The 13,360-nt window shown below is 30.1% G+C and overlaps 1 protein-coding gene across 3 annotated transcripts; it reads right to left on the reverse strand.

Moving 5' to 3' along the window:
- Positions 1 to 2,920: 2,920 nt before the first annotated feature.
- On the reverse strand, positions 2,921 to 9,263 carry LOC119829740 (monocarboxylate transporter 12-B-like). 3 transcript variants are annotated; one of them, XM_038352393.1, is made up of 8 exons: positions 9,126 to 9,263; positions 6,129 to 6,287; positions 5,312 to 5,582; positions 4,660 to 4,862; positions 4,322 to 4,580; positions 4,057 to 4,226; positions 3,809 to 3,974; positions 2,921 to 3,573 (listed from the first exon to the last, which is right to left on the reverse strand). In XM_038352393.1, the coding sequence occupies exons 2-8, from the start codon at positions 6,237 to 6,239 to the stop codon at positions 3,221 to 3,223; spliced, it is 1,533 nt and encodes a 510-aa protein (XP_038208321.1). In that variant the 5' UTR covers positions 6,240 to 6,287; positions 9,126 to 9,263; the 3' UTR covers positions 2,921 to 3,220. The 3 variants fall into 3 exon arrangements, with proteins under 3 accessions (XP_038208321.1, XP_038208322.1, XP_038208323.1); XM_038352394.1 differs by having other exon boundaries at positions 6,129 to 6,261; positions 9,126 to 9,250; XM_038352395.1 differs by lacking the exon at positions 9,126 to 9,263 and having other exon boundaries at positions 5,312 to 5,550; positions 6,129 to 6,266.
- Positions 9,264 to 13,360: the final 4,097 nt, after the last annotated feature.

Raw genomic sequence — 13,360 nt, forward strand, 5'->3', positions numbered from 1 at the left:
CGCAGGGCGCGCGAATTAATTACTTTTATGTTGATAGCAAAATTAGGTAGAGATCTCTAACTTTTAACACAATACAGACTATATTTCTCGTAGATGATTCAGCTCGCCAGATGTGAAAGAATTGTAATTTCTGTATTTTAGGAGACCATTTCTATAACACATTAAAATAAATCGTTTCTATTAATTTTCAGCGTAGACAATAAAATAACTTGGAAATACAACTACAACAGAATAGACAACAGAATATATTATGCTTTCATATAATAAATAATATAAAGCTGAGGAGTTTGTAACTGAAACACTGATGGACTTAAATGAACCAAATACAAAAAAATTCATTGGCCGGGGTAGTGATCCCTGATGCTGTAGGCTATAATTCTTCCACGGGCTAAGCCAGAGCAGACAAAAAATATAATCTTTCTTAATGTGACGTAGTCACCATTATATTCCAAAGCAAGTCAACATATGATAAGTAATTAGTTTGCAGGATACAGTTGCATATAATACAGCGATTTATATTCAACTGCACACACTGGTTTTGTTGGCGTGAGTTTTGTTTTACGTTCCCTCAGTGAACGGAGAATGTTACGTTCTAAGCGAATTTACTAAATTATTCCGCACTCCACCAAATAAACGGACTCTATTCACTTTTATTTACAGGTTATGTGCAAAGTTATAATTGAAAGTTTAGCGACTTTATGAGTAATATGAGAGCGTTCTTCCAGATACTGTACTTACTATGATCTATGGAAGTTTGCTTTTTCCCTCTTCTTTTAACTTTAATCTCGCAAAATCATTGAAAATCATTTTTATTTTATTGTTTTACAATGGTTACATAAAACAACATAATGTTTCATGTCATTAAATAATAAGATCAAGTGAAAAAAAACTAAATTATTTATCTTAATTGTATCAATTAACTAAGGTCAACTTGTAATTCAATTTTTTATGAAACAACATAATTTGATTTCGTAAGTTTTATTGCATCATTAGACTGTGATAAACGGTTAACATGATAAATGTAGATACGTAAAAATTGTTCAGCACTAGTCGCAATGTAAACAAAATTGCGAGTATAATCTGTTAGACTTCCTCGAAATATATACGAAAGCACCCTACAGATTTACGCTGTGCTCGTTGCACGGTAGCAATGAATTTATTTAGCGCAGGCTAAATTAAACACAAATAAATCTGTGCCGCCTACTATTATTTGCATATAATGTTTCGGATTGCTGATTATTAAATGTTGTGTTTGAATATAGCGGAAAGTTTTTCATTGACTTTAAAGGATCTTAAGATATGTCGAAAATGATCAATGTGCAATGATCTAGAGATGTATTATCGCAAACATCTTTATATAAACAATATTGTTTGTGTTAAGTTTAGTTAATACTAATATTCATCATCTTCATAGTTACTAATTTATGAAAATTTATGTATAATTCATGCTCAGGTTCCAAGAAGTAAAATATAACAGAATATTAATGTTCATAAAATCACCTTGTACGAAGCGTTACATTACAAAACATTAATTTTCATTTAATTAAGTTTCTTGTGAATGAATCCTATGAGGAAAACATACTAGGTAACTTATTTTCCAGAAATTTTTATAGATATAATCACTGTGATAAATATGAAAAGGGGATAGAATACGTTTAAGAGCAAAACATTGCAATCTTGTGAGTAATTACATTTTGAACATAATAATCCAAACCACATTCGATAAATTCATTCATTTATTGTTCTCATATACAAAAACCGTTAAATAATTTTTGAACATAAAAAAAATAATTTTCTAACAGAAAATATTATGCTTGCTTGGTTATAAAACTTGATAAGTAATATAGACCGTAAAAGGTTTAAAATAATATATTGAAATCTCAGTCCAAAGGTATCACAAAAATTCCGCTGATGTAGCGGCTAATCAAGATTTAAAGGGTGCCATCAGTGTCCATCTTTGTTAGTTCCGCTCTCGGACTAATTGCAGGTCGTTATCAAAATCTGACATCGTTTGTTACACGACTTCTGTTTGAAGACCTTGTGCACAAACATTATGCGAGTTTGCATTTAGCTTTTAAACGTGAACTGTACTATGAGAGTGAATCTTTATAAGACAAAACAGAATTTTCAATTTGTTCCATTAAATTCAGACTGATTAAGTATCTGTACTAAATTCAATATGGAGATCCTGTCGTAATTATTGAAGTATGCATAAAATGTCAATATGAATTATTTTACCAAAAAAATTGTAAATTACGTCGTTTATCTATATTATCTATATCAGCATTATCTAATCGATGATATGTGCCTGTGGGAATCTGGGTATCAGTTCAGGCATTGTGAATTTCCATGTGTGGTAACAGCGTTTACGTTATTTTACCATTCATGTTATGTCTATGGTAAATCGCTTCCATCCGTATGCAGGTGAACGGGGAGGCGCTGACGGTCAGGCGTGCCGCGTGCGGCTTACCAGCGTCTCTTACTGAATTACCTAATTACTAAATTTCCGAACTAATCATTTGGTTTAACTTTTGTAAACTATATCACAATGCTCTCTTTTTAACAGTAATATACTTTAAGGCCGGCAACACACACACGATGAGATGAAGATGTCTAACATCTTGGTTTATAACGGTAATTAATTTTTCATTAATTTAAATGCCTGTTGTATGTTTTCCATTCTATTATTCTGGATAGTTATGATACTTATTCATGTGTTTTATAATAGCGATGAAGCTAACATGATCAATAGTAATTAATTTGGGTTTCCTTTATTCCAAAATGTAGTATTTAATTTTTGTATAGATTTAAAATATTTCTGTTAGCCCACTTAATATAATGGATTGTTAAAATTCAAGAGAAATTTATTTTTAAACAAATATACGAAAATCTCTCGATAATAATAAAATAGAACGAACATAAACAAAATAATTTATTACTTAGACTAGAAATAACGTACACTTAGTAAATTAAATTAATATATTAATTATGTCCTCCTTTCACACAAATTACTACATCAGTCTCAATGTTATAAATGCTAACTGGTGTAAACTAAGTTACATTGTACACGTATACATTTGAAAACATCACAGCCAACTTCTCTTGGTAGGGCCTCATATATTCAACAATTATGCAGCCTTTTACTTCACAATTATGCTAGTCTTGTTTCATTTGGCTTATTAATATCACAGTCTGCGTGAATTCATCTAGTATTTGCGCCTTACGTCATCTGCATCTCTTCTTCTATACTTTTATTCTTTTTCCTATCTTGGTAATATTGATGTAGCATATCCGGTATCCACATGATTAGAAATAGTACTAGTATAGCGTTTTGTGCAGTGATGCAAATTATGTAACTGCCAGTATAGTCTCTTATCCAGCCCAGGAAATAGCCCATCGGTGGGACGATGATTCCCATACTTAACATCCCTAGACCTACAGCTGACGCTACTTGATCCATTCTACATTGTTCTGAGATTGCTATATTCCTAGATACAATGACCATACTTCTCCCAAAGCCATATAGTGATGACATAGCAAGCAAAACGAACATATCTGTTTGATACGCTAAAACTGTAAAAAAGATCAAATATAAATGCTTTATCAAGGCAAAGGACATGCAGACTGATTAGATTAATCCCATATCGCACTACGTGAAAATATGTACCCTATGTATGGAATTTTTCGATTTAATGATCGAAAATGAATAGGAACAGAAAATCTAAATTTACATTTTGTTTGTTTAAGGTATAACATTTAAGACAACAATAATTCAATTCCTTATATCCATTCTAGAATAGAGACTTACTTTGTCTTATTACGAGTAACCAAATACTCGTCAATACCAACGTCATTCTGGCTGATATTTTGAATTTTGCTTGCGCTTGCGGCAATGAAAGTCTACCTATAATATCTGCAAATGCTACTGCTGACATGCAGTTGGCAGTTTCTTGCTTATTCATACCCACAACTTTCTGTAATAAATACAAAAATAATTTTTCTCGAATGTCATCAATGAATATATTAAAAATAAATATAGTTATTATAAATAAATACCTGAAGGAAAAGTGGGTACAGCATGCTAAAGTTTTGGATGGAAATAAATGTTAAAGCTGTTCCGAGTATGACATTTAAGAAACGTGGATTGGAAAGCAGAGAAATATCAAGCAAATCGTATATTTTTCTCAGGATTGTTTTGTTTTGCTTCGGTTCTGGATTGTTATGTCCTAAAAAAAAAATTGGTACAATACACTGTATTTGCACAATTTTTTTTAAATTAGGTTGTTAAATAAAGAAAAGGTTTTATGGAATTAATGCATACCATTCATATGACCATTTGTTTTACCATTTTGATGCACTTGTAATTCGGAATGACTTTGAAATATTTTGTGAGAATTTTCTGTTTCCTTGCCATTTTCATGCAATATTGTCGGGACAGTTGCGCGTCTATTACCCTTGTATACTTCATCATTACTGTTGTGATTGTTCTCCAATAGCGATATTTTTTCATCAATTACTACTTCTTCTTCTACTTTTTTCATATGCCATTCCACGGGCTGTATTAACAATGTACCGCAAATCTAAAATTTTCAGAAGTTTTAAAATTATATCTATTTAGTAAATAGCAAATATTAAGACACAATCAAAGTAAACAATCACCCCATGTAAGCTGAGAGAAGAGAGAAGTAAACATGCTCCTCTAAATCCATAATGATCCAAGAGATATCGCACCACATGAGGCATTATGGTCTGCCCAATGCCGGTTCCTGCCATTGCTATTCCGACTGCAATACTCTTTTTCAGCTTAAAGTAACTATTGATAGAAACGAATCCGGCATTTTGAATAAAACCTAAACCTAAACCTGAAATGAAATTACGTGTTTTTATCAATTAATTTTTACATATGATAAATTTATGTTGGTGTTATGCAATCACATAGAATTTTGTTTTACAGTCGTGTGTAATATAACCATAATGTTTCAGCCTATGACTGAGAAAAGAACGTTCAATATCTCAAAAATTGTTCAGTGACTAAGAGTTAGATTCCACTCCAATTGAATAATATCATCATCTATCTATGTAACATATCAATTAACCTATTTATAATATTTTATACAAGAGATGGGGATATTTCTACCTTTTAGAATATAACTATGAGAGTAATAAATACATAAAAATGTATTATCAAGTAATATTAGGAATCACATTGAGAAAATTTTTAATGCCATGATGGCCGTGTCAGGCTGTCTAGAGTTTAATCTCTAGTGCGGAAAATTGAAGAATTGTTCAATAATTTTATACACAAACTTACCTAAAAGTATACCGTAAGTTAAAATCAAGTGCACTATGTTTGTTGAAAATCCACTAAAGAATATTCCTGTGGTGCAAAATACAGCTCCAGTGACGCACACGAATCTGGCTGACGTCAATTTAACTAGAACACCGGCGATCGGACCACCGAAATTCGATACAAAAAGCATAACACTGAGGACTATCGCTGCTCCTTGCGTCTTGTGTCCCATTGCTTCCAGAGCATCTCCGTATAGCAAGCTGAAGAGGGACAACATAGACTGATTGAAAATCTAAAATAAAAGTTCATCCTCATTTAATTACTAATAATAAATTAATACAATCGGAATTTTTATTCAAAATTATTAACACTAATATTTTAATCTAGATATTTATGAATCACCATAGATAATATTTAAAAAAGATTGGATTACTTCATATCTGATACAAAGAGTGTCAATTTCAAGGTATAATGAACATATTGAAATCGTTAGAAACATTATCAATTAATTCACCGAAAGTTTTCAAAGAATATTTAATTTCAATGAAATATCATAGTGCTGAAAACAGCCGTAATTTATTTAAAGTATGTCTATGATATTATTACTAACAACCATTTCAAATAAAAGTAAAAATTGAGATTGTGGCAAAGGTCAATGTTAAACATAGCAGTATAACAAAAAAGCATGGCCAGTGCGCTAGAAGCGTCGATATTCATAGTCCTGTATTTACGCTCTTGACTAATTGTCTGTTTGTATTATTTATTATGTGTATGTACTATAGTCATTTCTATTATTGAACTCCCCACTGATTAATAAATAATAGACATGTTTACTTACATTGGAAAGTCCTGTGCCTAGTAGAATCATCCATCCCCAGCCCCCATCAGGAGGCACTAATTTTATCCTCTTCTCCGTCCTTGGGAACGCTAATGAATTTTTCTTCGACATTCTTCCTGTTTCTTTATATGTCCTTAATTTTTTTCATGTGAGTATTTTCTAAAAGTATTATGATAGATTTATTTTTAAATTTATATCTTTGCGATTGGTATTTTGACATACTATTTAAGCATTTTATAAATCTATTGACTCTAGATATTACAATATTTATTGACGAAAATGTGATAATAGAGAAATATGCAGATGTAATATTTTTTCATATTGATGTCCATTAGACTTTGGACTTGCATGGTATTTATCACGCAAGCTAACCATATCTAATATCTAATCAATTAGCACGGAAAGATATAACAAAGTATAACGTCGACGTATGAAAAAATTTGTGAGATGCTTATAATGAGTATGTGGAATTTACAAATGTAAAAATTGTATTGCGTATAACTGTATACGGTAACTTGGTCCTTCGGAGGTTGAGGCGTAGAACTAATCTTAACCAATGTTCGATTGGTTATAATAAAACGAAAAGTTTGTTAATATTAGACATATTTTTCAAATAGGGACTATTTTTCTAATTTTTTAGAACGTTTATGGTAGTCAGCGAGATGGATGGATAGGTGCTCACTTATACACTTTGTAAACTAGTTTTATTCGTAATTAACTAGTTAAAACTAATTTATTTATGCAAATTACCGTAACATATTCATTCATTTTGATTGAATAAATAAGAGGTGAGATGTGTACCTATTATTTCAAGTTTATTTGTGAATTGCTTCTTATAATTATTTATTACATTATTATCATTTATTTATTCCATATATGTATCGAGAAATTTATTGAGTGCGTAATTGATGAGAGTTTGTAAATAAATTATAAGAGATGTGTTGAAATGTTTATTCTGGAACTTGAGACTGGTGGCATAGATTTAAAGGAATTCTGATAAATCGTATTGTTGTACTTGATCTCGCATTGCGTAAGCAAAGATAAACATTAAAATAACATCACTCCAAATAATAAAGGGTCAATTGTTTTAATTCAAACGCTCACAAATTTTGATAATAATAATTGATAATTATCGGTTGTTTTTAATGAAACTAATGTATTAAAAATTAAAATAATCGTGTCTTCTTAGCAACGATTGAAATTAATTTTTATATTTGTTTATACTCTTTTTCTAGATTTGCTTCCTATGTTATGACATAGTAACGCAATTTAGTACCGGGGGCGTGTAGTTACACTGTGCTATAAATCTAACCATGAAAACTGGATTATGGTTTTGTGCCTTCTTTTGTTTCTTGGTCTTGTGGTTTTATTATAATCTATGTATCTATTTTGACCACAATAATCGCGATCAATATTTATGTCATTTAGATTTCATTTATATTAACTTGATAATTATTTTGTAAATAGCATGACGTTTTTTCTTTATTTTAAATGATAGCTTGTAAAAGATAATGATAAAATATCATGTTTTAGGACAGTTTCTGAACGGAGATCTGTGAATAACTCAAATGTAATTATCCATCTCAAATTGTTTACGCAAAATAATAGCTTTTAAGGATATAATAACAGTAATTATATTTTTAATTACAGAGAGAATTTACTGAATACTAAGAATTTAATAATTCAGTTTTCAACTGAACAGTAAATTTACTTGAGTTTTTTTTTAAATGGAGAGAATGAAAATGCGAAATACAGATATCAGATTTTATTTCTTATTTATTATGTCGTTCCTCAAGTTATGGAAGTTTACGTGATACGTTAAGTTTAAGGTGCATTTTCAATCGGCATCAAGAAATAATTTTTGTTTATTTTGAATAAGAAAGGTAAAATAAATACTCATAATTCGAGATACAGAGCTAAAATTTGATTTTTAGGAGGAAAATAATTGCTTTCATACTTTCGACTGATAGTGGGTTTAGATTTTGAGCAATGGAGGTTGAGACTTCAATAATACAGTATTTCGAGTTATGAAGATTTTGGAACAGTAGGATTTAAAAAGGTTCTAATGACTTTACACAGTGTAACCATCACCGCGGTGATGTGAACAGGTATCATTTAGTTTATAAATAATCTACCTGTTCGATTAATGTATCTGTTCTCAAATTATTCATGTTGTTCATGCGCAAATAAATTCGTAACCCTAAATGGCAACATTACGTAGGACAAGGTAAATTAAAGGCAAGGAAGCAAAATAAACATATCATTGATGTAATTATTTTCTACTACGCCTACTATAGTAAGGTTAATGATAAACTTGCATAAAGACGGAACATAAGCCAAACATGAGTTAATACATTGTTTAATTATAATCATAAATATTTAAATAATTATACCACATATATTTGGTTGGTTACTATTTTGTATTTTCATATCAGATCTTATATCCAAAACACTGATTTCTTTATCAGCTTTCTATAAGGATTTGTAATGAATGTTTGTACGATAATGATTCGATGACTTCACAATTATTTGCCTATATATAATAGGATAGAGTCGAGGGAAAATTCTTTGTTAAATAATCAACGCATAGTAGCCTTTAATCAAATATTTAGTTTTGATGGCCAAGTTTAATCTTTTACTTCGTAAATTAATTGCTTCAGTGACACATGTTACACTGAAATGTCATGTTTATAATATATCTCCGATATTAATATAGTTTGAATTTAAAACGAACCTAGCGAAACCTAATTAAACGAAATAATTTGAAAAAAACATCATTTCATATGCCCATTTCACAATTGAATGGTGTCGCATCGATAAATTATAATCTACTGAAAAATTGTGGATTGAATTATAAGCATAACGTTATGAAACTTTTACGATAAATTAAAATTTTACGGTGACATATATAACTAAAAGTTACAAAATATACGTGAATCAAATGCCTGTTCTAATATTGTAAGATGTGTAAATCTTATTAAACTATTTGAGCCTTACCTAAACCAATTCTTAATGAAAAGTCACTATTCACAGAAAGTCAGCTCACGAAAACATACACGTTCCCACTACATAAATGAATTATTATTGCATACAACCGATCGATGTGAACGCACACGCGTAAATGGGATATCATGTTCGTTATAATATTTATTATGTATTGCATTGTTATCAATGCGTAGGCACATTTTTCATTTCGCGTTCTATTTGAATCATTCGTAAAATAGACAATTGACGTAAATTTTGGCGAAATTATCGTAATGTTTTTACTAGCATTATTCATTCTGGGTCAGAATTTTATCTAGTATGTAGCAAAAATATCATTGTAATTGTCATTGAAAAATATGATTTTAAAATTAGGATGTTAATAAAAAAGTAGATTATTAAACGAAAAAAATATGAAAAAAAACAATTTTAATTTAGTGTTTCAATCCTTATCTTACTTACATTGCCAATTTTTTATACATTGGAAAACCAACAAAACGTTTCTACACCTAGGCTTTAACATTTTCTCGATTATAAAATTCCTTGAGAGTTATAATTTATCATAAAATAATTATTCCTATTCGATAAATAGTTTCGGGAATGAATATTATGCCCCAATTACAGGCATCAAATATAACATATTATCTATCTATTGATTGAGATTTTTTATCTGCTTAAATGAAGGACATGTATCAATACGAATAGACACTATTATTATTCCTTTAACATTATTCCTTTAAGCAGTAGTGGCTCAGTGGTGAGAACCTCGGACTTCAAAATCGATAAATCGGGGTTCAAGACCAGGTGGGCGTACAGGAAATAAATTGATTTTTCAATTTATCTGTGGGTGTAGATAACATCACCACTGCTTTAAACGGTGAAGGAAAACATCGTCAGGAAATATGTCCAAGGATCAAAAGTTCGACGACATCTGACAAACCGCACTTGGCGAGCGTAGTGGAATATGTCTTGAAACCTCATAGGAGGCCTGTGTCCCTGCAGTGGGAACATATATGGGCTGATGATGATGATAATGATGATTATTATTCCTTTAAAGATTGACATACGCATAGGTAATTGCATAAATAATGTATTTTATAGTAATGTCGAGTATCATTCAATATTCATACTAATGCTTCAACTTATCCACTGCAATTTATAAATAAAAACCATTTGGAAAGGTCAGAATACCTACATAACATGTTTAAAAATTTGCATTAGCAGTCCGTTAAACAAATTTCATATGAATGTACTCAATCTGTTTAACTTGACATATTCTAAGAAATTATTCTCAGAGAAATACTGTCTTTGAAACAATCGTATAATGATATAACCACATTTGATTGTTCGATGTTTGCATAGTGTGATATAGTTCGTTAATCATGTGTATCACGGAGAGGTTTATGCGAATATATTATATATTTAGTGTTTTACATTTGCTATTCGTTTTTTATTCTTTTTGTGGAATAGCGTGATATGTTTAACATCAGAGTTACAATGTAAAATAATGTTGGTAGGCTAGGCTAGGTAGTATAATTGTTTGTTAGAATTTTATATAGGTACGCAATTTATATGCTAATAATTATATAAAGGTTACTAAAATTCAAAATAAAAGTATAAAGTATTTTTAAGAAATTATAAGGTAATGTGGTCAATTCTTAAAAGTAAGTTAGTAAAACAGATGAAGGACGTCCTATAGAATGCCAGTGTTGAGAAAAATAAAAACTCAGTCAAAAAAACATCAAAATCTCATTAGTTCCCATTTCATACCGAAACGACAGTACGGAAGCTGTATAACTAATGTACGGTAATAAACAGAGATGAGAAATGTCGTATTTCTTTTAACAACTTCTCTATTTCATCCATTTTCTGGTTTAAAGGTGTTGTTTCGTGGAATATGTCGCCTAGTTGAACAACTATTTTAATTACATCAGAAGGAAGCTTGCAAAGTTCTTGATATGAGTATTTATAAAACAGGTTTACATTCGATTTATTAATTAGTTTTTATGTTTAATTTTTCACCGGATTAAACAAGAGAAAGATTGATAATAATTCGATTGTGTTTTTTTTGTATATGTTACCTCAGAATTTGAGATTGACTGGGTGAACCGATTTTTTTTATTCGAAAGCTGGTGGTCACTCATCGTCATCCTATTTAATTTTTTTTATCAGCTGTTCCTATATAATGTTTGTATGTAACCGATTCCTTTAGAATCGAAATTGACCCACTTTTAAAGAACATTATATATTTATACATTAGTACAACAATTTCATGAGTTTATCTTATTCTCCTGATTGGGATCACTAAGATTAATTTATTTTCTTAAGTTTCGTTTCTATACCACACGAGTCTGTATAAGAGCAAGTGAGACTATTTGGTTGATATATATATATATATAAATCTATCTATCTATTATATCAGTGTTTTTAGTTTTATTACACTTTATTTACTTTTTAGGCATAGATTACGTATATTATGTCTGTTGTATATATCCTACTCTACTATGGATGTAGGTACTGTGCCATCAACTTATCTCTGAAATGAAGGGTGCCGCCTTCGTTCAGTATAACTTTAAGAATAATACACCGGGCATCATTTTGAATAGCTTTCGGCATATTTAACAAATACAATTCAGGTAGATAACAATGTAACACATAAAACACTTGAAGTAATCAACAATGACAAATGCTTAGTTTAATTTTTCGCCATTTCAAAGATCTCTATATCTTTCAAAGATATGATCTAATCTAATTTACATAAAATTTGTATTGATTACATTATTTAGTCGACTCAGAAACAAATATGAACATTGGTAAGTTTTTGCGTAAAAATATTTATTTATCCATCATATGTATCAAATTACACAGGCCGCGAGTTATTGTTATAAATATGCATTGAAACATTCATTATAAAATGTTAATTAAAACATTATTCCATTCTCATTATGTTTCGTTTGATCGTTACGTTCAGTGATCATGATACATACCTTGTTACCTGTGTTTATTCAGCCTTTCCAAGAAACAAATATTCCACTTCCATTATTCATAGAGCTAGTAATAGGTCATTTTCCTTGTTCTTATTTAGATAATAAAGGTTATTCGTCATTATAGTATAGAACATTGGATGTTCTCTAAATATAGACTCGTATTGTAGTGTCATGGTACATATCCCTTGATATTATGTTCTTAAACCTTTGTGATTTTAAAGATTTTTTTTTTGTTAATGCGTATCTATATATGAGAGGAATAAAGGTAAGGACTGGGAAGGGTACGGAAGAGGATATGGGCCTCCAGCTCTCCCACTCACCGAATTAAATAGAGAAGTATGCTATATCACGCCGGTTTTCTGTGGGGGACTTCCACATACAATCTTCGCTTACCATGCGGCGAACTACCAACTCAGTTGCCCGCTATGATATAAAAATTTCAAATTGTAGTCACAGAATAATTTAATCAACTATGTTTATATATTTATTCATAACATATCTTACTAATACAACACATATCACTTACTATGTTTGGGTATTCCCGTACTCCCAAGCATGTGAAATACGTATTTGTTCAACAAGTTACATGTCATCATTTTAGTCATCACACCGCAGTAATTAAGTCCCAAGCTAACGTTTACATCACACAATTTTTCATAACGTTTATGTTATGTATGTTATACTAATAATGAGGAGCTATGACTTTAAGATACCAATTATATTTTGTGCAAGTATCAATATTCGTAACGTAATACCATGGTATAATGGCAAATATACCTACTGAATTCAAATTAATGACTTCAAACTTACTGTATTATTATAATTTAAGACAAAATTGTAGATCAAAACTGTAATTTGTTATGCATTAAAAAATATTGAAGTCAATTTTGCCATTATGTAATTCGGTATTTTTCGAGGGTAGAAAAAATTAATATATAGTAATTGCTTTATTTACTTTTGTGACAATTACATCAATCAATCATCATAATATTTTATTATCCGGAAAATATGTGCATTTTACATTTTGAAGTGTTTTTTTTTAATTATAAAATATCTCAGATGTCAAGAAAACAAAAATTTTGGACTTAGTTGTTACAAGGTTACTACCTTGTAGACACTAAATAAGACTACGAATATATTACTATATATTCGTACCAAAGTAATCAACAATACACGGTTTATTTAAAGAAATACTTTCCCACACACCTATACACAAACACACGCATATACACACATGAATATTCAATAATTGTTTAATGTTCT

Source organism: Zerene cesonia, chromosome 10, assembly GCF_012273895.1.
Source record: "Zerene cesonia ecotype Mississippi chromosome 10, Zerene_cesonia_1.1, whole genome shotgun sequence".
NCBI lineage: Eukaryota > Metazoa > Arthropoda > Insecta > Lepidoptera > Pieridae > Zerene > Zerene cesonia.